Consider the following 24,743-nt stretch of genomic DNA (forward strand, 5'->3'; position numbering starts at 1 on the left):
TCGCAATGCAGTCATATCCATGAAAATCGATTAACCTAATCATTTTATAACCTACAAACCTCAAAAAGAAATATATAGTTGACTGTAAATAATCATTAGCTATTCATCAAAAAAGTCTTTTTTCCTACCTATAATAGAATCCATGGCATTTCCTGTTGCATATTCGAACAATTTAGATGGAGACGCCGAGTGTGGATTGCTGTATCAGAGAATACGGGCGGGAAAACGGGTGAGAGAGATGATGAGAAAACTATAGGCGCGAGGGAGGTTGGGGGATTAAGTCTCGAGGGTGAGGTGGCTGGGAATAATGAAGAAAGGAGAAAGCATCACCAAAAGGTTCAAGTGAGACGGAGAAACACGGGAAGAATAAAAGAGAGGGAGCTGATGGGAGACGCAAACGCTGAAATCAGCTCAACCGATCGATGCGATAAATGGATGCGTGCGATTGGTAGCTAGAGAAAATCGATGATGAACAGGGGGGCACCCTACCTTCCCGAACGAACCGCACCGCACACCCGGAGGATGGAGCAAAGACCGAAATATCGATTTTTAGGCCCCTACGCCGTGGTTCGATGCTCATATCTGCCCCGTACCCCGTCCGTAACGCGCCATTCAAAACACGAACGCGTGAGCTAAATATTATTCGTTGTTTTGTTCAGTTACGTCGAGATTTCGACTTTAAAAATTTTTTCAATCAATCTATCAAGTGATTTGTCAACCGGTGATCATTTAAATCAAGAAAATCTCCAAGATCACGTCAAAACAGTCAACAATCATTCGACAATGTCGTCAGGTATTACTTATGAGTACTTATGATTATTTTTTTGTGTTATTCTTTTTTTGTTATGCCTCATGATGTGTAAAAGTGTACTAATGAAGTAATAAAAAACATTTTTTTAGACGTGACATATTGATGGAATATAGTGTTAATTTGTTAAATTATCTCGTCGATCAAAAGGTTTATTTACATCACAATCTGCTGTAATATTATGCAATAATTAAGTGGAATTAATGAGATAGTTTTACAAAAAGAGTTAGGAAGTTTATGAATGATAATGAAGAATAATGTAGACAACTGTTCGTGTTAAAAGTCATTGCGGAAATACATTGGATAAGAAGAAGATAGACAAGTGATGATAGCGTTCGAAACGTGCATGGGATCGATCGGGAAACAATAGAGACGGTTGAGCTCGTAGTCTTGTCCCCGGAGGGAATACGTTTTACGGTCGATAATCGCTTGGGATTTTTTTCTGATGAAAGAGAATGATATAATTAGTTATTACGATTATCAACAATCTCTTTTTCGTTCTCGTTCATGTATTTATAATCAATGTTAAAGATTTATTTTCTAACACCACACTAACGACGATTTTTTTTTTTACAGAAAAAATGGCAATTGCCGCATCAGAAAATTATCAACTAAAATGGCATAGCTATGGAGCTCATCTTCATAGTTCAGTTGCAACTCTCCTTCATTCAGAATCATTTGCTGATGTTTTGCTGGCAACTTCTTGCGGTCGTCACATTGCTGCTCATCGTTTTGTTCTCGCTGCTTGTTCCTCATATTTAAGTCACATTTTTCAAACCTGTCATTTCGGAGCCAACACCAACTCTCCAATAATTGTGGTAGGAAATTAATTATTTATAATTTTAAATAAATCAATTTAAAAATAATGAATGTCTCTAATGAAAATCATTTCTTCCAGGTTCTTCCAACTGAAATTGGATATCGTACATTAAAAATATTAATCCAGTATATGTACAGTGGAGAAGCAACTGTCACTAATGATCAATTAGAAGGAGTTTTGAAAGCTGGAGACATCTTAAGAGTTCGTGGTTTGTGGAGATCAAACTCAACGAGCAAAAAAGAAAATATCCAGTCTAATAATCAAAAAGTAGAACGAGATAAAAGAGAACAACAGCCTATACCAGGACAAATACAGAAGATAAAATTACTTCAACCTCCTACTGATAAAATGACGCCAGAACCTGCTCATACACCTCAGCCCATGCAAATTCCAGTTTCTCAGATGACCCCCACGACGACGATGACAACAATTCCATCAACACCGTCCGTACCAGCACATAAAGTGATAGAAAAGAAAATTACTGAGAAAGTTGGCGAAAAGTTTGTTGAAACTCCAGAACCTAAAAAAATGGATGAAACCAAGAGTAATGATCAAGGTAAAAACAAAGAGAATGTTGAGCTTTATGGAAAGAGGAAGAAATTAAGTAACAGTGAGGCAGAGTCTACCAAGTCTAAAAGTGATACAAGTGAAGGAGAATTGAATCTGGATCTTCTAGTTAAGGACGAACCTGTTGATTGGGAAGAGTCTATGGATCCTACTGAATCATTAACGATAGATCACGAAATTGATATTAAACCCGTATGTTTTTTATATTACTGCATTTAATATTTCTTTAAATATTCTTTAAATTTATATTTTTATTTATTCTTAAAGGAAATAGTTCATAGTGCGGATGAAGATGGAGATTTAGAGGAGGAAGAAGAAGAATATACACCTTTAACTTGTGACATGTGTAGTCAAACCTTTAATCGTCCATCCGATTGGGTAAAGCACATTGAATTTACACATGCGGATATGACGGAAAATCGACGAAGAAAACGCAAGGTAAGTTTTAAGTTTATTATTTTAATCATTTTCTTTTATCATAACAGCATGTTAATGATACAACATAACTAGTTTCTTATCAAGTTTTAATTATAATAAGGTAGATTGGATAAAATACTTCTTTTTATCGTTAATTATTGATATTGCATAAAATACGAAATAAATTCCGATAAAAACTTTAATAATACATCGATTTTAAGTAATTAAAAAGTTATCTTTGAAGGAAAGCTTAATAGAAATCAAATGAGATTTTTATATAAAAAAGAACTTCTGAAGTCCTTTTATTTCTTAGAACTAATGAAAACTTTGAGAAGTTCTAAATTAAAAGAAGTTTCATTGACTGCTGAATCGTTTTTTTTTTAGTTACAAAAATTATATTTCAAAGAATAAAAATATTTTGGGGCATATTATTCTTGAAAATTATTTCATATAATAAAGGCATTGCTTTAGTATGAAGTTAATTGTATAATAAAAGCAAGAAAGGAATGTGTAGTAATATTATAATAATTACAGGATGACGAAGACGACAACAAAGACTTTCCACCTTTAAAATGTGATCTTTGCGGCAACACATATCCAACTCCTCAAGAATGGGTCCGACACATTCAAACAGAGCACACAGAAGAACAATTGGCATTGATGAATAACTCAGCACCACCAAAACCAAAACGAGTCCATAACCACCAAAAACTCTGCAACATCTGTCAAAAAGTATTTCCGAGTCACGCATCAATGGTGATCCATCAACGGACACATACAGGAGAAAAGCCATTTCTCTGTTCATACTGTAAAAAAGGTTTTAATGTAAAAAGTAATCTTTTAAGGCATTTGCGAACACTACACGATAAATTTGTACATCCGAGTCTTTATGGCAGTAATGGCAGTAAAAATGCCTAAACAATTTCGTACTTTTCGTTTAAAATTAAAAATAAGAATGAAAAGCTCAATAGCATGGCAGTGATCGCATGGATATGATATATACTTATATATTTAGCATATATAAATATATAGAATATAATCAGGAGATTAATATTGATAATTTGTTATAACTATTAGTTTTTTAAAGTTATTTTTTAAATAATCTCAGTGATCTGAATGAATTATTATGATATGTACAAGACGATGTTCGATTTTAATCCATTTCTTGCCTCTTTTTTATTAAAAAACGTTGAGAGTTATAGTATAACTATAAAGAATTTTAATAATCATTCATTTTGTTGAACAAATGAGTAATATAAACATATTAAAAACCAAAGAGGCTGACTGATATTGCCAAAGTAATTTTTTTGATTTACTCATCATCAAAAAAAAAGAAAAAAAAAAAAGAACTATCTCATCAATTACTGTCCAAAATACTGTTTAAATACCAAAGATTTTACTCTCATTCATTAGCGTAAATCGAGTATTTCAGAGTATGTATGAAATAAAAGAAAATGATAAAACGATGATTGATAAAATGAGACAATGAATGATTTACATAATAGCTTTTAGCTTTGAATGTAAGAAGATAAAACTTTCCTTCTTGCATTTTGTAATATATAATTCCGTATTTTTATTCTATCAATAATTTAAATCGTAAATTAATAAAACAAGAAACTCAACGTAATAAATTACTGAAAGAAATGAAAAATCGAAAATAAATCTTAATAATTCATGGCTATTTCAAGTCTGCAATAGCCAAACAAACTTATTCCTTTAGATTGTAAGTTAATTATGTATTTTTATATTAAAGTAGCCTATATATTGAAACATAGAATGAGGAGTTGAGGTAACATTTTAATGGAACAAATTTAAAAATTTTCGATTAGACTAGTTATAAACAGGGATAATAACTAAAAACCAGTTCTTTCATTAAAAAATCGATCAAAGATATATTCAGATCTTACATATTACAAATACAAAAATTCAAAGAACGTGAGTCTATCGAAGAGAAAAAAAAAACAAAAAAATAGTCACAGGCGACAGAGCGATAATAATGAAATTAAAAAAAATGAATTCGTACCAATACGATCCAATTTATCTTATTAATCGTGAAGCGTGTCACCTTGCTACAAACATTAGTGTCAATTCTACATAACGCTAACTGTGACAAGCCAAATAAACTTTTAAATGTAAAATTTGAATAATATATTATCTTCAAAAATATACAGTTTACTATTATTAATTATTTTATTATTTTTCATCCGCTCCCTTTTACAGTTTATTATTTCATTAAGGCACTTTATCATCATAGGTACATACTAGAAAAAGTTCATATTCTCTTTCAAAAAAATTGATCCTCACATGCATAATATAAAAAGTTAATACTATTTTTATCGGATAATGCAAAGCACGTTATTTTAATTAGCATTGTCTTCTTCTTCGTCAATTTTCGGTGCTAAGTAATACCTGATGTGACCAATGTCTCCGATTTTATATTCAACAACCAAAGGTACGTCACCTGATAATGATAAAACAACTTGGCTGCAGAGGGGTGTAGCTTTTACAAAACTATTCAAGTAACGACAGGAGAATGATTGTTTGACAGATTCTTGCATTTCAATAACAACTGCTACGTCAGGGTCTGAATCGTCTGCTGTCTGTGCCAACTTCACGCTTGCTATAATTTATAAAGCAAAAATATTATAATAAATTAATAAATCTTTCATTAATCTAAAATTAATTTGAGTTTGTAAAAATGTGCAAAGGTTGATTTACATTTTCAACTCAATATATTAAACAGTAAATTAATTAACCATTGCCAAGTTATGTTTCAGTGTATTAATTACTGTTGAATATTTTCTTTTAATTCATTTTGAATTTAAGTTAATACTTGCTTCCAAAAATTAATTTTGATTTAACGGTTAAATTAAATTTATAAGATTTTGTTTACCATCAGGGTTAAGTTAATAAATGTAAACAATCTAAATACGCGGTTCCTGTGTAAGAAACTATTCATTCAATATTAGCTTCGATCAGTCTAAATAGTTCAGTCTAACTGAAGAGTAAGTAAGTGAAAGAAGTTCTTGATCTACCACAATGCTTACGTTGAAGAAGACTGTCTATACTTTACAGGTAAGAAAAATACATTTTTATTACCATTTCCGTAATCTCCTGAAGCTGAAAATTTGATTCCTTCCTTGGTACATGCAATGGCAACTGTTTCTCCAAATTGGGACAAATCTCGAACGATTTTTGCAAATTCTGCTGATGGCATCTTTATTACACATGAATAGGTAGTTTCCTGTATTGATTATTTAGAAATCAAATTGTTAGTTGGAGTTTGAATTGAATTACTGGTTCATTGGAAAGGATTTTACCGGAATTCCAAGGTGTTCTTGGTCCATATTAATAAGCTTCATTTCATATTCAGCTAATCTTTCTTTGCCAGATGATTCGAAGATGAAAGTTACTGTATCTGGATTATCAGCAGCTCTGAGAGTTACTGTATCTTCACTTCCAGCACCTTTCAAAACCTTTGCCATGCTAGAAATCATCAAAATAACGAAATCATTTTTCCTATTTGTCCAATTATTGATTTATTTCATGATAAATTGACAAAATGACTTTTGTAATAAATTCTCAAGGTTTAACCTTAAAAATTTAATATAATTATTCTTACGTTTGAATACTCATTCCCATGGAAAGATTTCTATCACATCGAAATTTATCAAAGCCATCGCTTCTCAAGTTCAAGGAGACCAAGGAAACGTGAGCATTGTCCATGGCTTGAACTTGAATCCCTGAATCGGAACATTCGAAGGATGCTTCTGTTAACAAGTCTTTTATTGCGTCCAAAACCTTCTTCAGGATCGCACTTTGTACCAATCTTGCTTCAAACATCTTGAATTACTGTTTATATTTCACTTGTGATAAGATTTGTAAATTAATACTTGCAATATTAGCAAGAATACTTGGAAGACAACTCAACAAAGCAACCGGCGTACGATCGCGTTAGGAAACAAGGTTATTATTCTCGTGTGGATTTATTATAATTTCTGCAATCTCCCGCGTTTTATTGCCGCCATAATAATTTTAGTTCTACTTTCATCCTCAAGAGTGCTACGAAAAATTAATGGCGCGATATTTAATTGCAAAATGATATAAAAATTATTGAACTTTGGAGAGATTTTGAATAAATAATAAAAACAGTACAAATTAATTAAAATAAAAAAGTTAGTTTTAATGATAGCCAGTATAATTAATACATTCTGAATCACGATTTTGATTTTTTCAATCCCAAAATAGGATCAAATTACATGACAATATAATACTATCTTAATCATCGGTTCTCACTGTTTAATCACTTGATACTCTTAGAAATTCAAAAAATCTTAAATAAAAATCGAAGTCGTAACTTTATATATATATATATATAATCCTATACAATGGAAAATATTTACACATTCATTTTATTAGGAAGTCAATCATGGTTGCATTCACAGTTCACACATTCGATTTTTTCACATTCAGGTTGCTCAGAGTTCAATATCTCCTACTATGTTTTCTAGTTCATTGAACATCTGATCTAGATGCTAAAAATAACAATTAATAAAAGATTATTATGATTATAAATTAAATAAAAAAGAAGCTACCACATAAAATTATTTGATTAAATAACTTACATCAGGAGTATCAGAATTTCTTTCATCGTTCCGTCGATTTTGGACATTAGAATCAATAGAACCCTCCTGATCGTCTCCTTCATCAGCTTCATTGTCATTATCATCAATCTCGTCATTTGACTCGTCCAATTCATCTGGCTCATCATCGTCATCGTCATCATCATCCATCGGCATATAAGACATTTCCATTTCATCATAATCTTCAGGTTCTTCTTTGATCGTTGTAATCATCACTGTCTCTTCAGTATTATTAATAGGCGGTGCCGGAGATCCTTCTGCGGCTGACGGTAACTGAGGTGACGGTGAAGTCTATTTCATGACATCAGTATTATAATAAACAAACAATTTGAAAATAAACTAGAAATGTTATGGTAGAATTAATTAATTTTATATTTACCCAAGGTTGCTGTTGTGGTTGTTGAGACGTTTCTGTAGATTTAACTGATGTTGGTGGGTTTTCTACATTAAACCTTGAATCGTTAGCCAATGCCGAACTATTTTCTGTTCTATTGACTGGCATGCTTTGAATCTTTTGCTCTTCATCGTCATTTTTATTATTTTCTTGGTTTGATTTCTGATCGCCATTACATGTTGCAGCGACTTCTTTCTTAACATTAGCATCATTGGGCTCTTCTTTAACCTTTTTGGCATTATTTTTTGATTCACCAGGAAGACATGTGTTACCTCTTTGTCGTCTAAATCTTACTATTATACTTCTGGTGTCCCACATTAAATCATGTGCTTTCTTATAGGCCGCTATGGATTCTTCTACGGAGGTGTAGCGAATAAAGGCATATCTAAAAAAAATATTTTTTGAATAAAAATTAGTGCTCCGATTAATTTCAGAATATATTATAAAACTATTGTTTGAAGCATACCGAGTATTTCTCATTTTTTGAGCATATCCAACATCCACTCTACTAGCAGTTGGAAATTTACTTTTGACTTCATTGACATTCACTGATTCTGGCAAGTTTCCAACATATAACGTATAAGGGTCAATCTCCTCTGGAGAAGGATAGTCTTCATCCCTAAGAGACTTCTTCTCAACTTTAAGATGCCCAACGCCAAATGGGATTTTTTCCAATTCTTTGATTGCCTCGTCTATATTAACATCTTCCGCCATTTGAATAAAACAATACCGAGGTCCACTGGGACTTTGGAAATGTATATTCTGAATGCCTGAATGAAATTCTCGAACAATGTCTTTATTTAAATCGGGATCTGGGAATTTTATTATTAAACTCTGTGCTCTAACTGTTTTATTGTACTCATTTTCTACTTTTAATGCACTTTGAGCGTCTTCAAGATTCCATGGTCTACTTGGATAATTCTGAGACATTGGTTTCCTTTGCTTTGTTTTCTTTACTCCTACTTCCTATAATTTTCAAGAACATTCCAATTATTTTATTTATTAAACATGTCTTTTAATTATTAGTTTCAACAATATAACATACCGAAACTATCTTTATATCTTGGTCACCCTCTTGTTTCTCTACATTGGTCCCACTAGCTGCTTGATTAGCAATAGCAATAGACATATGGTTGAGAGCATCAGCCTGTGTTGCAGGAAACCCTGTTCTCTGCCAATCAATACTAATTCCACCAGTCAAAGTTTGTCCAAAATAAGCAGTTGGATCGAAAGCATGAGGCTGATCGAACCTGGGTCTTCTATTTTTTCGATGAAAATTCCCTCTCTGGGGATAAACATTATTTCTATTATGATTGAATCTATCTCGTCGAGTGTAATTTCCTCTGGTAGAAGTACTCGTAATATCACGTGGTGTTTGAGGAGCTAAAGCAGTAGCTTGAGGTGCTATCCATTGCCAAGGTGGATGAGCCCAAGATTGAATTTGTGAAACCTGTGGCATCGCTGGGAATACATGAGGTAATGGAGGTAGTGCTCCAGGTGGTGGAGGCATTGGAGGCAAAGGAGGTTGCCCGGGAAGTGGTTGACTAGCCACCGAAGGCGAGGTAGAGTTTGGGTAGTATGAAGCAAAACTATTTTCATAGCTGTAAGTTGGAGCATCTTGTTTGTTTATTGTTCTCTTCACCTCACCATTCTCTTCAGATGTCTGAAAGAGAAACAGCTATTAGAAAAATAAATAACAATAGAATTCTGAAAATAAAGTATCTCAGGTAAACATGCTCCAAAACAGGTTTTCTATCTTTAACTATATTGGGACATTTTAGAAAGCATCATTTAAGAAATCTAACCTCTGTACTAAACTAAACTACTCATTTGAACTTCACTACATGCATTTTTAATTAAATTAAATGATTATATTATTTAATATTACCGTTTTATTCATGACGCCTAAATAAGTGGAAGAATTCGTTGAATCAAAATCAGCATTTAATGTGTTATTTTTCTATTTACTAGCGTAAAGACACAAGGGTAAATTGCTATATTCGACACTTTTCCAACATAACGCGTATTTCAGTAGTACCAACCCTCAATTATGTTTACAATAGGGGTAAGATTTTGTCACATTTTTGGGGGTAACAAACTTGAATATAATGGGTGACAACTTTGAAATCCACTCGTGTTTACTGTATGAAAACGTTCACCTTGAACGTACTTTTTTTTTTTTTTTTTAGAAAAATATTTATTTTTATTTGAATTGATGAAACAATGAATATCGATAAAATAAAAATAATATCACAGATAATTATAATGATATTATTGATTGAGAACGAATGTAAAGTATAAACTGCGAAATTAAAAATGTTAATAGAATTTTATTTGATTAATTACTAAAACACTTTGGCAAACAACATCAACAGTTAGATATTTAAACAATTGTTGGATTATTAATCATTCATTACTAGAGCATATTAAATTAAATATTTATATTTTTTATACTGAATGTCTATACTTTTATAGAACAGTTAGAGTGTTTTATTTTATGAAAAATATTAATTTGTGCGTAATTATAAATTTTAGGTTAAATTGTTAATTATTAGTATTATATAATTCATATTTTTCTCACTTTTCGGTTATGATTTATTTATTTTTACTGGAGTAAGACAATGTTTTATTATGAAGACAAAATTCATGATCCAAATAGGGACGGGTGGAGACATGATGACTAATGTTAATTTTTGATCGAAGATGTCTCCACTGTTCGAGATCCACATTTAGCAAATATTCTCATCGTGCGTGTATATTATCTCGTGATATGGCAACTAATAATACTGAAGAAATTGAGGTAAATTAAATATAAGTTATTAATTAAATTAATTAAATTATTTTCTAATAAACTATTGATTTATTTTACATAAATTTATTCAGTTTACCGGTTGAAATGTAAGAAATTTAGACATCTGGATAGACGATTGATGGCTCTCCCTTTCGCCCCATGCATTACTGCCCTGCTTGTCTCTCTAAATGGCCATAACCTCTTTTTCGAATTTCACTTAGTCTTCAGTAAATTGATACTCTATTTCTCAACAGCCTGTTTATCATTTTTCTTATTTTAAAACCTTCTTAAATTTTTACTGTTATAAAAAGAGAAAACCAATGGGTGTGTTGTTACAGGAAGTTGAAAGAAAAGAGCAGGACTCATCAACAAATCCTGAAGAATATCCACCAGAATTGCTGATTAAACATCCTCTACAGCACACGTGGACTCTTTGGTATTACGAACCCGATAAACAGAAAACATGGGAAGAAAGTCAAAGGGAAATCACTAGTTTTGATACAGCTGAAGATTTCTGGAGGTAAAATTGATATATAATACACTAATAATCTTATATTAACCTTTCTATTAAGATTCATGTGCAATGCATCAACTGATAAATCATGCTTAATTTCATATCTTCGATTTCAGCTTATACAATCATATCAAATCAGCATCAGAATTGAGAGTAGGATGCGACTACAGCATGTTCAAACGTGGAATCAGACCTATGTGGGAAGATGAAGCCAACAAAAATGGAGGTCGATGGCTTTTGACTTTGGATAAAAAGCAACGAAATATTGATCTCGATCATCTCTGGTTAGAAATTTTGTTGTGCATGATTGGAGAAGCTTTTAATGAATATTCTGATGATATCTGTGGTGCAGTAGTAAATGTACGATCTAAATCAGACAAACTTGGTATTTGGACTGCTGATTCTAAGAGGACACAAAGTGTTATGGAAATTGGGTAAATTTTTAGAATTTGATTTAAATGACATTTCAAGAGACTAAAATTATTGATAGTCATGAAGTCTTGAATATTTGGAACATTTAATTCTTGATTTTTTTCAGTTATGTAATCGTAATCAAATTATCTTATTGAACATTGTATGTATTTTCAGACGAAAATTAAGAGAGAGAATGAAAATTCATCCTAAAACACAACTAGGATATCAAGTTCACAAAGACGTAATGGTGAAAGCCGGAAGCGTGACGAGAAATACTTTTACAGTTTAATTATTTTAATTAGTTTGGAATTAAATCAACTTTCTTATTTAAAATCGATCATTTCGCTTTTATATGAAGTTTATTCAAATAATTAATAATATAAAAGGAAAAAAAATTCAAAAATTTAGTAAAAATTAAATAAAAAAATCATGAAAATCAATTACAGCATTTGCAAATAAAGTCTTCGAATAATATTATGCTCCTAATAATTGTTTGTTAAAAAATTTAAGTTTATAACAAACAAAAATCAAATAGATATAAATATAATTAATATAAAAATATAAATGATAAGAAATTATAATAAAATTAAACTATTCATAATAACTATCGTAATCATAATTTAAGGATAATTTTAATATTAGTAGTAAATAATTAAAATAAGGTTTATATTTATGCTTGATGTTAACAATTTAAATTTATAAATAAGAGAAAATGAGAAAAATAGAGCGGTATTTGTTAACATTATTATTTTTTTTCCTATACAATTTCATTGTCAATAAATATTTCCGATATGAATGTTGAAACAATAATTTTTTTTTTTTACAAGTAATTTCAATTAATTTCATTCATATTCACTGTAATATTAATTAGTAAGATAGTACGGTTTAGGCAAAATGTATAAAAGTTGATAATATAAAAATACATTCATGTTTTCACAGATTCGAGTGAATATATTTTTTTTATAGTCTTGAACATAAACGAAGATATTTTATATTTAAAATTTCCTTTAATTATTATTACCCTGTAAAATCATATCAGTTACATGTTCAGCGAGATCTCTACGCCGTATAATTTCTAACGATTTTATCAATTTCTTTTTCCAATTGCAAGGATCACATCGTCTTCTAAATATCTCCAATGCCTGAAAAACAATTAAACTAAATATTTGTCAATCAAATTTATTCAATAAATTTATTATTTTAAATTCTTTCAACCTCCAGAGCCCTGTTCTTATAATCATAATGGGTTTTAAGATCTATAGAATCAATTTCTGCTTCCTTGACATCCAGAAACCTCGCCAAGTCTCGCCAACTTCTACCCAAATTTTCACTGAGATACTGGAAGACTAGGGATTGTGATAAATTAATAATATGATGTGATAGTTTATGAAGCTAATTATGATTAATACCTTCAGACTGAAAGGCTGTCGGTTGACTGGATTGTTGTGGACCTCTTGATACCTGCTGAGGTGGCTGATGAGTCGATTGAAATGTAGTAGGACTATTTAACAAAACTATCTGACTAGCAGCAGTGAATCCAGAATCATCCTCTATGGATGTTGACGGTGATACTGAAGATATTGGTGACACTGATGGTTTCAGAGTAATTTTAATAAGTGTCAAGCAAACAATTATAACAACCAACACCATTATTTCCCGAAAAAAAAAGTATTTACTGCACGAGTTAATAGTAAATCTATTTAACGAATAGAAATTATTTGTAATATTAATATTAAAATAATGCATAAAGCTAGGTCTATTAATGTTTGGAGCAGAAGGTTGTAAACTAATTACTTGATCACAATCTCTGTTATCAAATAATATTTCAGCTGATGGTTGTAAATGATGGTGAAGTGCATTAGAAGTTAATAAATTTGATACTTCAGAATCAATTGGTGATTCCTCTGAAGGATTTATGTTTATAACTACAATAGAATTTTCTTCATTTTGTCCACACAAGTACTCACCACTTTTGCATTTATATACATTTAAAGGTGGTAATTTTCGTTGATTTTCTAATTGTAATTCATACTCTTTAATTGCTACATCAAGCACTGGATCTTTAACAAACGTCGATGCTATATATTTGAAGGCCTCTATTTTATTATATGATAACTCTAAACGTTTCTCTAAAATTTTTATCAAATCTAGTAAATCTTTAATATTATCGGAAGCACGTTTCGAATTTATTACACTGTCATAAAATTGTTTTAAATTCTGCAAATTAGCCGCATTTATGTGCAAACTCGCAATTTCTATAAACTTTTGCTTCAATTGGTTGTATTTTTCTTGGTAATTTTCGTAAAGAGAAAAGTAATGCATATCCACCGTCATCGTAGATACTTTTTTTTTATCTTTTCTTTATAACATCATTGAACTCATTAAAACAACAGGATTCCCCGAATGATAAATTGTTGTGATAGAAAGCAATCTTCCTTTTAATGTACCAAAGGTCTTGGCGCCAATCTTGCAGATGTTGGAGATTTGAACAAACAAAATTGGTATATCAGTTTAAAATTATAACGCATACTTTTTAATCGAGTTGATCTTGTTTTATAAATGATTTTACAGTTACCAGCTGAAATATTTATACATTTTTAGAAATAAATTTTATATCACTTCGACATAAAATGAACAGTACACTAGACTGTCCATGAAAAGTAATATGGACAATTATTTTCATTAATACCTGGATACACAATTGGCGACCGCAAAGATGATTTTTTTTTTCATATTTTATTGACTTTAAAATCGAATATTCTTCAAAATTGGACGGAATTAAAAAAACTTCAAAATTTGAGGTTATATACCGAATCAAATGTTTCAGAAGGTAAAACGATTTTTTTGATGATTGGATGATTGAAATAATTTTTTTTATTTCATAAAAAAATTATTCTACTCTTCTTAATATTTTATTTAGACCATTTTCAATGTATTTTAGTGCTATCGCTTTAATTTTGTAACATGAAAAAAATTTCAATATTTCCCGCTCTTAATATACTCTTTCCACGCCATCTAGCGGAATAACAAAAAAACCTTCCTGTTGATATGTTATTGGACCTTATCAATTCATGGTACAAATTGAATATTGATAAAGAAATTATTTAATTTCCTTGTTTTGAATAGATAAAATTTATTGGAGGTTTTTAATTACGGATGAATAATTATCCTTCAATTTTCTGGGATTATTTTTAATTTTTATATGATACGTAAATAAATACGTGTGAAAACGGAAGCCATATTTCTGTTCTCCCGCCTAATCTTATAACCCCAAGCATTTGCATTATACCAATATGTCTACCTGCCACTAAATAACAACCACAATATTCGGAGCAGATCAGTGAAACAAACGTTTTGTATTGAGTAGAAGATACTTAGATATTAAAGAAAAAATGCTTATTTAGTATAAATATTTGACAATGTATATTAAACAGGTAATTTAAAATTTTATAGTTTATAAACAAACAGAATTGACTCGGAGGTTAATAATCCGCCAAAAAGACGCGCTCAAAAGCTTTCATTGTTGGATTAATGTTCTTATTTATTGCCTGATATTTAAATATTTATGTTGATACTCTAAATTTAGTAAACAATTTTAATCTAAAATTTGTACTCCGAAATTCGTATCATTTACGTCGTCATTTATGAGCGTCAATTACTGCATAATTTTTATGTCAACATTCATTGTTATTATGCAAAAAAGCATGAATAATTAGCAATAATTTTTATTTTGTAGGTGATTATTCAAGGCTTTAAGTCTTACAGAGAGCAAACTGTTGTAGAACCTTTTGACCCTCGACACAATGTTGTCGGTAAGCACCAATTGTTAATAAATAATCATAATATTTTGGAGTAACAATTATTTTATATTCTTTTTTAATAGTATTAATTTAAGTATCAAAATTATTTAAGACAAACAATTGAATATTTATTTCAGTTGGCAGAAATGGTTCAGGAAAGAGTAACTTTTTCTACGCCATCCAGTTTGTTCTCAGTGACGAATTTTCCCACTTGAGACCTGACCAACGTCAAGGACTTCTTCATGAAGGTACAGGACCACGAGTAATATCAGCTCACGTGGAAATTATCTTTGATAATTCTGACGGACGATTACCAATCGACAAAGATGAAGTTTATTTACGAAGAGTTATTGGCTCCAAAAAAGATCAGTATTTTCTTAACAAGAAAAATGTTACCAGAAGTGATGTGATGAATCTTCTAGAATCAGCTGGATTTTCAAGATCTAATCCTTATTACATTGTTAAGCAGGGAAAAATTAATCAAATGGCTACTGCTCCAGATTCTCAGCGACTTAAACTATTGAGAGAAGTTGCTGGAACACGAGTGTATGATGATCGACGTGAAGAATCAAAAGCTATTCTTAAAGAAACCGAAGGGAAGTTGGAAAAAATTGAAGATTTTCTTCGGACAATTGAAGAAAGATTACAAACATTGGAAGAAGAAAAGGAAGAATTGAGAGAATATCAACGATGGGATAAGCAAAGAAGGTGTTTAGAGTATACAATTCATGAGCGAGAATTGAAAGAAAATAAAAGAAAGTTAGAAGAATTGGAAGCTTCTCGTGCTAACAGTGGAGCAGAGCAGGCAAGACTTGGAAAAGAGGTCAAATCTGCCCAAGAGCAAGTTCGAGCAGCGACAAAACGTCTGAAGGAGGCTAAAAAAGATCTTCAGTCTGCCAAAGAAGAACGTGATACCTTAAGTGCTGAACAACAACAGCTCCTTAAAGAGAAGACTAAGCTTGGTTTGACAATAACAGATTTACGAGAAGAAGTAACCGGTGATAATGACAGTAGAAAGAGAGCAGAACAGGAATTGGAGAAATTGAAAGCAACAATTGCTCTTCGGGAGCAAGATCTTGAGAAAATAAAACCTGAATACGAAGAAATGAAACGCAGAGAAGAAGAATACACAAGATTATTAGGATTAAAAGAGCAAAAGAGAAAACAGCTTTATGCTAAACAAGGTCGTGGCAGTCAGTTCACTAATAAAGATGATCGAGATCGATGGATTCAAAATGAATTGAAACAGTTAAATAAACAGATAAAAGACAAAGAAGAACATCAGAGAAAAATCAAAGAAGATTTGGAAAAAGATGCCAAGAAGCAAAAAGATTTAGAGAAGAAAATTGAAGAAGCCACTAGAGAAATGGAAAAACAACGAGCTTCAATTGATGAGCATAATAAACAATTGTATGAATTGACTAAGTTAAAAGACCAATGTCAAGCTACGAGAAAAGAACAATACAGAAAAGAAAGTGTTCTACAGCTAAATTTATCTGGTCTTAAGGAAGATTTAGCTAAAGCAGATCAAAGTCTACGTTCTATGGCAGGTAAGCCTATTTTAAATGGGCGAGACAGTGTTCGTAAAGTTCTAGATACATTTCGTGAACGTCCAGAAATGGCAGCAGAAGTGGATCTTTATTATGGACCAGTAATTGAAAATTTTAATTGTGAAAAGGATATTTATATGGCTGTAGAAGTAACAGCTGGTAATCGATTGTTTCACCACATTGTAGAGACTGATAAATTTGGTACAAAAATTTTGAAAGAGATGAACAATCAACGACTTCCTGGGGAAGTTACTTTCATGCCTTTAAATCGTCTTCATGTAAAAGCTATTAATTATCCACAGACCAATGATGCAATTGCTATGATTTCTAAACTTAATTATGATGCTAAGTTCGATCGAGCTATGAGATATATTTTTGGAAAAACTCTCATCTGTCGTAGTCTTGAAGTAGCCACAAATTTAGCCCGTGAGTCGGGTTTAGATTGTGTTACCCTTGAAGGTGATCAAGTTTCTTCTAAAGGTTCTCTTACTGGAGGATACTTTAATACTCTTAAATCTCGTCTAGAAATCCAGAAGATGCGTTCTGAATTGTCTGATCAAATAACTGCTTTAGAGTCTGAATTATCAGGTCTCAGAGATGAAATTCGTCAAGCTGATCAGAACATTAGCACTTATGTCACTGAAATGCAACGGACAGAGACGAAAAATAGTAAAGCTAAAGATATTTATGATAAAATGAAGGCTGAAATACGCATGATGAAAGAGGAATTGAGTGCTATTGAGAGATACAGGACTCCTAAAGAACGGAGTCTTGCACAATGTACCTCTAACTTAGAAGCAATGAGAGCTACGAAAGAAGGTCTTGAAAGTGAGTTACACCAGGATTTGATGGCTCAATTATCCGTTGCTGATCAACGTCAAGTTGATACTCTTAATGATGAAATAAGGAATTTGACTAAAGAAAATAAGGAAGCTTTTGCCAAGAGAATGCGTCTGGAAGCTGAAAAAAATAAATTAGAAAATCTATTGACTAATAATTTACACAGGCGTAAAGATGAAGTTATTCAAGCTCTTCAAGAAATTTCTGTTGAAGATCGTCAAAGACAACTTGAATCTTCTCAAGCAAATTTAGCTGATATTGAAAAGAGATTGGTCAAAGTTAGCGCTGATTTTAAATTGCAAAATGAAAAGGTTGCTACAGCATCTAAAAGACAGAAAGCTGAAGCTGCAGAAGTTGAAAAATGGAAAGCTAAAGAGAAAGAAGTTCAAGAAAAAATAGAATCTGATGCAAAGGACTTGGAAAAATTAGCCAGTAAGCAGAATATTCTTCAGCAAAAAATCGCTGAATGTACTCAAAAAATTACAGAACTCGGAGCTTTGCCTAGTCCTGAAGCTTACGAAAAACTGGGATCAATGTCAACAAAACAATTATTTAAAGAAATGGAAAAAGCAAATAATCAATTAAAAAAATATAGTCATGTTAATAAAAAAGCTTTAGATCAATTTACATCATTCAGTGATCAGAAAGAAAAATTAGTAAAGCGTAAAGAAGAGTTAGATCGTGGTGATGAAAAAATTAAAGAACTCATGAACGTTTTGGAGCAAAGAAAATGTGAAGCGATTCAGTTTACTTTTAAACAAGTTAGCAAGTATTTTAGTGAAGTGTTTAAAAAGCTCGTACCTACAGGCCATGCACAACTAGTTATGAGAACAGCTGATGGAGATGAAGGAACAGATGATGTATCATCTGTAGCTGCAGATTCTGATAGATTTATTGGAGTAGGCATTCGAGTTTCTTTCACTGGACAACGTGCTGAAATGAGAGAAATGAACCAATTATCTGGTGGACAAAAATCTTTAGTAGCTTTAGCTTTGATTTTTGCTATTCAAAAATGTGATCCTGCTCCTTTCTATTTATTCGATGAAATCGATCAAGCTCTTGATGCTCAGCACAGGAAAGCTGTTGCTGATATGATTCATGAATTAAGTGCTGATGCACAATTTATCACAACAACCTTCAGGTAAATCTACTTACTTTTTTAAAATTATCAATAATAATAATGTCTTAAATATTAATAATTATTATTGTTTATTATTTTTAGACCTGAATTATTGCAACATGCTAATAAATTTTATGGTGTAAAATTCCGCAATAAAGTATCTCATGTAGAGTGTGTAACTCGTGAAGAGGCTGCTGACTTTGTCGAAGATGACACGACTCATGGATAAATAATTATAAATATTTATTTTTATTCACCTGTTTAATTTTTATTGAACTTTATTATGTACTAAAATATCAACAATTACATCATATTAATCATGGATTATAAAGTATATCTTCTACGAAAGGAAAATTTTTTAAAAAAGAACTATCTATATAATTTTTTATTGTAGCACTTAAATATATTCTTTGTAATTATAAGGATTTAGTGTGAATAGAATTAACAAAAAATATGGTCCTTTAAGTATTCCATTTGTTTTTTAAAATTAATACATCAAAAATGACGCAATAAAACCCGAAAAATGATATTAATTATTGTACATAAGACTTAAAATGAATGAACAAGGAATTCAATGATTAATTAAATTAATAAAAATTTAATTTCTATTTTCTCGTTATTTGTCTTTCTTTTGGGCATTTAGACTATCATGTAAATTCATAACCATTGCTTCTACAAGTTCTGGAACGATGACACCATTGACGTCTATAAAATTAGCAACAGATCTTGTGACTGATGTTTCATTCATTTGCCCTGTTGCTTCATTTTTAACTGACATTATTAAGTTGTATTTATCATCATATTTTTGTAAATAAGATGAAACTTCCCATATGTAATCTGGATCAAATCCAGCTGAATCTCTGCAGAATAAAAATAATATGATTTTTATTAACAAATTGGAATTAAAAATTTAATGAATATTAAAATCAAATATACCTTTGAACAACTACTGCAAAAATTCCTTTTTCTTTGTATGTAGTGTAAAGATTTAAGATAGTTATTAAAATAAAGTAAGCAGTGACACCAAAGACCAAAACATTTCTTGATGCTGGGAATGGATAAAAGTAATCCCAACACAAAGCATTGCCTGCTACAGCTACAGCAATACCACTTATTCCTAACCGAACATCCATAAGTTTAAAATTCTGAATATAATTATACTTCTTAATTAACACTTCTTTTACGGCATCATCTAGAGCATTTTTCACAGCTGCTCCATCCCATTTGTTTATTTTAACCTAAAGAGAAAATTTTTGGTAATGAGAAAATAATTTTCAATTTCAAGTTAATATTTTATTATTTATTTTTTTTAAAAGATTATAAGAAATATTTTGTTAATAAAAATACTTTACCAGTTCGTTTGAAGTCATTTTGACCACAATAATTACTATTCTTACAGGTTAAGTACACGTCAATGATCAGCAAATAACCTAAAGGTAGTTTTACATGATTATTTTTGTTGACATAACATACTTTTTAAATGGAGGAATGTGAACAGAATATGAGCACTAAATTTGAAAGCCATTTTATGCAGCCACTAAAATATGAAATAATTATAGTTATTGTGATGTAATAATTACTCAGTATGTGATAAAATAATTATCTATCAAGTTTTAAAAATAAAAAATTTTGAAAAAAATATTTTAGAATAATTGGAGTAATTTTTAAAAAATTCATTGCTTTGTTTATGTACTCTTTCAGTAAGATTGTTGTCTACTTTACCGTCGAGTCCATAACCTCAACTCTTCTTCTTGCTCCGTTTCGTCGTTGTACAATCATGGCGGACAAAGCTGTGTCTCGCTTATTAAAGGGTTTCTCATTTTTGTCACAGATGAGTTTTCTTTATTAAAATATGTGCTCTTTTTATCAGAGCACATTCAAGAATATCCAATAGTTTAGTGAGTGATATTTCGTCATGCAGCATAATATTATTGTATATAACTGATAAAAAAATTGAAGTAAATAATTAAGTGTAAATGAATTATCAATATAATGGCAATTTTTCACTCACTTAACATGGGTGATATTATTCATTTAAATGTCGGAGGAACCAGGTATTTAACAATAATCAAATATTAGATTTTGTAAATAAATATTTTTTATTTATTTAATGAAAACTTATCAGTTCTTATCCTTATATATTATTTATTTCAGATTCTCTACATCTCGACAAACACTAACATGGATTCCTGATTCATTTTTTACGGCTCTTCTAAGTAATCGTATAGCTAGTCGTCGAGATGAAACTGGTGCTCTGTTTATTGATAGAGATCCAAAAATATTTTCAATAATATTAAATTATTTACGAACTAGAGACATTGATTTAAAAAATATTGATATTAGAACTTTAAGACATGAAGCTGAGTATTATGGTATTACTCCTTTAATCAAAAGACTGATGCTTTGTGAAGATTTGACACATTCCTCGTGTGGCGATGTACTTTTTTATGGATATCTACCGCCCCCTAGTAAGCCATGAATCATTTTAATTTATTAAACAAAGCCTATAAGAATTTAAATATTTATTATCGATCATTTTTTACAGGTGTTCCATTACAAGAACCAATCAATCTTCCTGCAGGTAGCAGTGATATTGGTGTTCATGGCAGAGCTGCTCCTTCAACTCCTCGAACAGAAGCAAGTCAGTCTGCGCCAATTGTTAGTACTTCTGCGCAGTCATCAAATCCAAGTGGTAATTATTTTATCAAGTGTAATCTCATAAAAGAGTCACTATTTGTCAATAGAATAAATATTTGTTTCAATTTAGCAGCTGGGCTATCAAACCAAAAACCTTCAGTGTCAAACCATGCTAGGAATTCATCATTGGACTACAGATTGCAACAGAGAAATTTACAACACTCGAGAAATCCGTCTTATGACTTGAGACATGCACGAAACAGTTCAGCTGATATGAATAAATATTTTACAAATGATGTTGGATTAGTTTTTGGTTCTCACCAGGGTAACCATAACAATATTATTTAAAGCATTCATTTGTCCTTATTACGATGGATAAATACATAGAATGATTTATTGAATTTCAGGTTGGGTTGATCCCTTGAGAGTACAGATGATTAAAGCTCACCATAACTGGATAGTAATAGCCTACGCTCATTTTATAACTTGCTATCGTTTGAAAGATTCTTCTGGCTGGCAGCATGCTTTTACAAGTCCTCATATCGAAGCAATAATTGAACGAGTGGCGATAAATGCAAAAATGGGCAGCGGTCCTGATGGAAAAATGGTAGCTATCTCATATGGAAGCCAAATAAGGTTATGGAGTGTTGCTGAAGACGGAATCAAAACGAATATAGGAACATTTAATTTAAATGTACGAGTTGAATATTTATTTTTTATTGGAAGTCAATTGGTTGCGCTTTCACCGATTGGTAAAATTGGTGTTTGGCATGCCATGTCTCAACACTGGCAAATACAAGATGTTGTTTCGATATCATCATTTGATACAGCTGGTTCATTTTTACTTCTTGGTTGTAATAATGGATCTATTTATTATATTGGTAAATTTTTTATTATTTAAAATTCATTTATAAATTCCAACTAATTAACTAGCTGTATTTTTTTTTTTTTGTAGATATGCAAAAATTTCCTTTGAGAATGAAAGACAATGATTTATTAGTAACTGAACTGTACAGAGATCCGAATCTTGATCCTATAACAGCAATATCAGTTTATCTTACACCAAAAACGAGTAAGTTGAAACAATATTTATTTTTAATAATAAATAATTTTAATAAGTGTGTATATTAGTATGTGATAGGATAAAAAATTGCCCAGTTAGTCAAAGATTCATTAAAAAAAATAGTTGATTTATTAAATAATAATTGTAATAATTTCATCGTGAACTCATTGTTATGTTTTTTGCTACATGATTTCGTACTGTACAACTGGATATTTAGCACAAGGCAAGTATGGGTCAATTAGTTTGACATGTGTATCACAAATTTGAAGATATATACATTTTTGGCCACACAAACTTTTCAAGCTCCATCTCATCAAGACACATTCAATCACATAACTGTTTTTTATGTTAATTAATATTATAATATACCTTTCCTTTTCAATGCTCACCTGTTTATCGATGTGTCTGCTAGATACTGTTTATATTACAGGAATATAGTTATTTTTTAATCAACTTGCTTGCCAGTTGAACCCAGCTACCCTTATGCATCCAGTTGTACTACTAATTAATCATTCATAAATTAAAATTTTTGCATTGATGTTATTATTCCTATGACCATATTTATTATATCCCTTTACACTATTTCCTTGTTTTATTTATCGCTAAATTCAATCGAATATTTCATTTTCAATGCTTTATGCGATATTTAATTTCATTTTTATAAATTTATGAATATTTATAAACTCTACAAACAATGTTTTAAGTATTAGTTAAATATTTGCAAAGAGGTGGGAAAGTAATACAACAATAATGAAACGAAGAAAATGCTCAGTCACGCATCATGCATGGAAAACAGTGTTTGTTCAATTAAACATTATCAATAATTTATTAACAAATACTATTCTTTATATTTAATATAATTTTTTTAAAAATTATTTCTTTTACTCCAGGTCTATGTGGAAACTGGATTGAAATTGCTTACGGTACAAAGTCTGGGATTGTTAGAATTATCGTTCAACATCCAGAAACTGTAGGTCATGGTCCACAATTATTCCAAACTTTTACAGTTCATCAAAGCAGTGTAACCAAGGTATGAATAAATAATTTAGCTATATATAATGCAATTTATAATGTTAATTTATCTTTTCATTATTAAATTTTACAGGTAAGGCTTTCCGAAAAATATTTAGTATCTGTCTGCTCAGAATATAATCATGGAAGGAGTTGGGCATTAACTCGGTTTCGAGGAATGATATCTACGCAACCAGGTTCAACACCAGTGGCGAGTTTTAAAATTGTTTCTTTAGACTCAGTAGATTCATCAATCAGTAATGATGCTGGAAATGATTTTGGTAATATTATTGTTTAGTTAAATTAATTTGATTGCTTAATAGTAATTTTAATGGAATATCGATTATTAAAGGTCCATTTGGCGAACAAGATGATGAACAGGTATTTGTTCAAAAAGTTGTACCAGAAACCGATCAACTTTTTGTAAGATTAGCATCAAATGGAAAACGAGTCTGTGTCATTCAATCAGTAGATGGTAGTTCGATTAGTTCATTTTGTGTTCATGAATGTGAAGGATCAAGTCGTATGGGATCCAGGCCACGAAGATTTATTTTCACTGGTCATTCTAACGGTGCAATACAGATGTGGGATTTAACGACTGCATTAGATCCAGCATTTGAAACCCATCAAGGTAACTATTTCAAATTAGTTGTACTTTATTACTTTCACTTTCTAATGAATAAACGATTAATTAAATAAATTTTTTAGCTAAAAATTTCCCCAGTGGTCCTACACCAGAAGAGTTATGGAAATTATTAGATCAATGTGATTTAAGTAATAGTCATTGTTCGACTCCATGTATAAGTCCATGTCCTTCTTTAGTTTCTTCTAGTACAAGACTTAAGGCAAGTAATGTTCAATTTTTAAATCAGTCCCAAAATTCTGATTCAAATCCTGGACCTAGCTAATTGTTTTCTTTTATAGAAACTTATTTAGATAAAATTTAAATTGTAAAATAATTGTTTTAGTACAACGTTTCTGTTTTGTAAATTCTACTAATAGTTAGGTTTTTCTAATTAAATAATCATGAAAAATGTTCGAATTATTATTGATAAAATAATATACAAGAAAATAATTTTAAATCATTACACATCTATTTGTAATTACTTTTTCTGTGATCTTGTTAGTAAATGAAGAATTCTGAAAGTGACATGTACTGTTTTTTTATAGACAAATTATAATAGTAATAAGGGTAGAAATAATAAATAACGTATACTTTGATCAATTTGTTCCAAGAATTAAAGACTTATTTTTTATTGTAAAAATCATTCTTGTTATTCACAATATTTAATGTCATATAAAATATTCAACACAATCACTCATATTGGTGAAATTTTTTTTTTTTACAAACAAA

The 24,743-nt window shown here is 30.7% G+C and overlaps 8 protein-coding genes across 11 annotated transcripts; 4 read left to right on the forward strand and 4 right to left on the reverse strand.

The window, feature by feature from the left end:
* The first annotated feature begins 535 nt into the window (after positions 1 to 535).
* On the forward strand, positions 536 to 4,491 carry LOC118068857 (zinc finger and BTB domain-containing protein 14). The gene is made up of 5 exons (XM_035086567.1): positions 536 to 793; positions 1,385 to 1,626; positions 1,707 to 2,387; positions 2,463 to 2,633; positions 3,147 to 4,491. The coding sequence occupies exons 1-5, from the start codon at positions 784 to 786 to the stop codon at positions 3,528 to 3,530; spliced, it is 1,488 nt and encodes a 495-aa protein (XP_034942458.1). The 5' UTR covers positions 536 to 783; the 3' UTR covers positions 3,531 to 4,491.
* Positions 4,492 to 4,780: 289 nt separating this feature from the next.
* Positions 4,781 to 6,612, reverse strand: PCNA (Proliferating cell nuclear antigen). The gene is made up of 4 exons (XM_035086569.1): positions 6,235 to 6,612; positions 5,933 to 6,098; positions 5,712 to 5,856; positions 4,781 to 5,232 (listed from the first exon to the last, which is right to left on the reverse strand). The coding sequence occupies exons 1-4, from the start codon at positions 6,453 to 6,455 to the stop codon at positions 4,973 to 4,975; spliced, it is 792 nt and encodes a 263-aa protein (XP_034942460.1). The 5' UTR covers positions 6,456 to 6,612; the 3' UTR covers positions 4,781 to 4,972.
* LOC118068859 (eukaryotic translation initiation factor 4E-like) lies at positions 5,537 to 11,771 on the forward strand. Of its 2 annotated transcripts, none has more exons than XM_035086571.1 (4): positions 5,537 to 5,687; positions 10,779 to 10,960; positions 11,071 to 11,388; positions 11,543 to 11,771. In XM_035086571.1, exons 1-4 carry the CDS (start codon positions 5,652 to 5,654, stop codon positions 11,655 to 11,657), a joined length of 651 nt encoding a protein of 216 aa, XP_034942462.1. In that variant the 5' UTR covers positions 5,537 to 5,651; the 3' UTR covers positions 11,658 to 11,771. The 2 variants fall into 2 exon arrangements, with proteins under 2 accessions (XP_034942462.1, XP_034942461.1); XM_035086570.1 differs by lacking the exon at positions 5,537 to 5,687 and adding an exon at positions 10,305 to 10,449.
* On the reverse strand, positions 6,775 to 9,869 carry Pof (Painting of fourth). Its single transcript, XM_035086566.1, has 6 exons — positions 9,538 to 9,869; positions 8,695 to 9,312; positions 8,116 to 8,615; positions 7,635 to 8,034; positions 7,238 to 7,546; positions 6,775 to 7,147 (listed from the first exon to the last, which is right to left on the reverse strand). The coding sequence occupies exons 1-6, from the start codon at positions 9,547 to 9,549 to the stop codon at positions 7,091 to 7,093; spliced, it is 1,896 nt and encodes a 631-aa protein (XP_034942457.1). The 5' UTR covers positions 9,550 to 9,869; the 3' UTR covers positions 6,775 to 7,090.
* Positions 11,772 to 12,355: 584 nt separating the features above from the next.
* On the reverse strand, positions 12,356 to 14,195 carry Fadd (fas-associated death domain protein). Its single transcript, XM_035086608.1, has 5 exons — positions 14,058 to 14,195; positions 13,336 to 13,946; positions 12,778 to 12,957; positions 12,584 to 12,714; positions 12,356 to 12,510 (listed from the first exon to the last, which is right to left on the reverse strand). The coding sequence occupies exons 2-5, from the start codon at positions 13,700 to 13,702 to the stop codon at positions 12,376 to 12,378; spliced, it is 813 nt and encodes a 270-aa protein (XP_034942499.1). The 5' UTR covers positions 13,703 to 13,946; positions 14,058 to 14,195; the 3' UTR covers positions 12,356 to 12,375.
* Positions 14,196 to 14,660: 465 nt separating this feature from the next.
* Positions 14,661 to 19,012, forward strand: SMC3 (structural maintenance of chromosomes 3). The gene is made up of 4 exons (XM_035086591.1): positions 14,661 to 14,802; positions 15,105 to 15,180; positions 15,306 to 18,699; positions 18,781 to 19,012. Exons 1-4 carry the CDS (start codon positions 14,788 to 14,790, stop codon positions 18,905 to 18,907), a joined length of 3,612 nt encoding a protein of 1,203 aa, XP_034942482.1. The 5' UTR covers positions 14,661 to 14,787; the 3' UTR covers positions 18,908 to 19,012.
* Positions 19,013 to 19,117: 105 nt separating this feature from the next.
* On the reverse strand, positions 19,118 to 20,157 carry Spase25 (Signal peptidase complex subunit Spase25). Its single transcript, XM_035086592.1, has 3 exons — positions 20,031 to 20,157; positions 19,615 to 19,916; positions 19,118 to 19,538 (listed from the first exon to the last, which is right to left on the reverse strand). Exons 1-3 carry the CDS (start codon positions 20,046 to 20,048, stop codon positions 19,295 to 19,297), a joined length of 564 nt encoding a protein of 187 aa, XP_034942483.1. The 5' UTR covers positions 20,049 to 20,157; the 3' UTR covers positions 19,118 to 19,294.
* Positions 20,158 to 20,456: 299 nt separating this feature from the next.
* On the forward strand, positions 20,457 to 24,571 carry LOC118068921 (BTB/POZ domain-containing protein KCTD3). 3 transcript variants are annotated; one of them, XM_035086663.1, is made up of 10 exons: positions 20,457 to 20,732; positions 20,833 to 21,146; positions 21,224 to 21,370; positions 21,446 to 21,640; positions 21,723 to 22,196; positions 22,271 to 22,387; positions 23,269 to 23,408; positions 23,484 to 23,670; positions 23,742 to 24,020; positions 24,098 to 24,571. In XM_035086663.1, the coding sequence occupies exons 1-10, from the start codon at positions 20,671 to 20,673 to the stop codon at positions 24,295 to 24,297; spliced, it is 2,115 nt and encodes a 704-aa protein (XP_034942554.1). In that variant the 5' UTR covers positions 20,457 to 20,670; the 3' UTR covers positions 24,298 to 24,571. The 3 variants fall into 3 exon arrangements, with proteins under 3 accessions (XP_034942554.1, XP_034942555.1, XP_034942556.1); XM_035086664.1 differs by having other exon boundaries at positions 21,449 to 21,640; XM_035086665.1 differs by having other exon boundaries at positions 21,476 to 21,640.
* Positions 24,572 to 24,743: the final 172 nt, after the last annotated feature.

Source organism: Chelonus insularis, unplaced genomic scaffold (assembly GCF_013357705.1).
Source record: "Chelonus insularis isolate UGA/USDA-ARS -01 unplaced genomic scaffold, ASM1335770v1 contig_403_pilon, whole genome shotgun sequence".
NCBI classification, from domain to species: Eukaryota; Metazoa; Arthropoda; class Insecta; order Hymenoptera; family Braconidae; genus Chelonus; species Chelonus insularis.

Coding starts and splice junctions, on each gene's coding strand:
- LOC118068859 (XM_035086570.1), top strand. CDS start 10,333: ATGTTAATTTTTGATCGAAGATGTCTCCACTGTTCGAGATCCACATTT. Junction 10,450..10,778: donor ATAATACTGAAGAAATTGAG/GTAAATTAAATA, acceptor GTGTTGTTACAG/GAAGTTGAAAGAAAAGAGCA. Junction 10,961..11,070: donor ACAGCTGAAGATTTCTGGAG/GTAAAATTGATA, acceptor CTTCGATTTCAG/CTTATACAATCATATCAAAT.
- SMC3 (XM_035086591.1), top strand. Junction 15,181..15,305: donor CCCTCGACACAATGTTGTCG/GTAAGCACCAAT, acceptor TATTTATTTCAG/TTGGCAGAAATGGTTCAGGA. Junction 18,700..18,780: donor TTTATCACAACAACCTTCAG/GTAAATCTACTT, acceptor TATTATTTTTAG/ACCTGAATTATTGCAACATG.
- PCNA (XM_035086569.1), bottom strand. CDS start 6,455: ATGTTTGAAGCAAGATTGGTACAAAGTGCGATCCTGAAGAAGGTTTTG. Junction 5,857..5,932: donor AAGAACACCTTGGAATTCCG/GTAAAATCCTTT, acceptor TAATCAATACAG/GAAACTACCTATTCATGTGT. Junction 5,233..5,711: donor TTCAGGAGATTACGGAAATG/GTAATAAAAATG, acceptor TATAAATTATAG/CAAGCGTGAAGTTGGCACAG.
- Spase25 (XM_035086592.1), bottom strand. Junction 19,539..19,614: donor TTTGCAGTAGTTGTTCAAAG/GTATATTTGATT, acceptor TTTATTCTGCAG/AGATTCAGCTGGATTTGATC.
- LOC118068857 (XM_035086567.1), top strand. Junction 1,627..1,706: donor CCAACTCTCCAATAATTGTG/GTAGGAAATTAA, acceptor CATTTCTTCCAG/GTTCTTCCAACTGAAATTGG. Junction 2,388..2,462: donor ACGAAATTGATATTAAACCC/GTATGTTTTTTA, acceptor TTATTCTTAAAG/GAAATAGTTCATAGTGCGGA.
- LOC118068921 (XM_035086663.1), top strand. CDS start 20,671: ATGGCAATTTTTCACTCACTTAACATGGGTGATATTATTCATTTAAAT. Junction 23,671..23,741: donor TGATGCTGGAAATGATTTTG/GTAATATTATTG, acceptor CGATTATTAAAG/GTCCATTTGGCGAACAAGAT. Junction 24,021..24,097: donor AGCATTTGAAACCCATCAAG/GTAACTATTTCA, acceptor TAAATTTTTTAG/CTAAAAATTTCCCCAGTGGT.
- Pof (XM_035086566.1), bottom strand. Junction 8,616..8,694: donor AAGATATAAAGATAGTTTCG/GTATGTTATATT, acceptor TGAAAATTATAG/GAAGTAGGAGTAAAGAAAAC. Junction 7,547..7,634: donor AACCACAACAGCAACCTTGG/GTAAATATAAAA, acceptor GTCATGAAATAG/ACTTCACCGTCACCTCAGTT.
- Fadd (XM_035086608.1), bottom strand. CDS start 13,702: ATGACGGTGGATATGCATTACTTTTCTCTTTACGAAAATTACCAAGAA. Junction 12,958..13,335: donor TGTATATAAATGCAAAAGTG/GTGAGTACTTGT, acceptor TGAAACCATCAG/TGTCACCAATATCTTCAGTA. Junction 12,715..12,777: donor GACAGCCTTTCAGTCTGAAG/GTATTAATCATA, acceptor CACAATCCCTAG/TCTTCCAGTATCTCAGTGAA.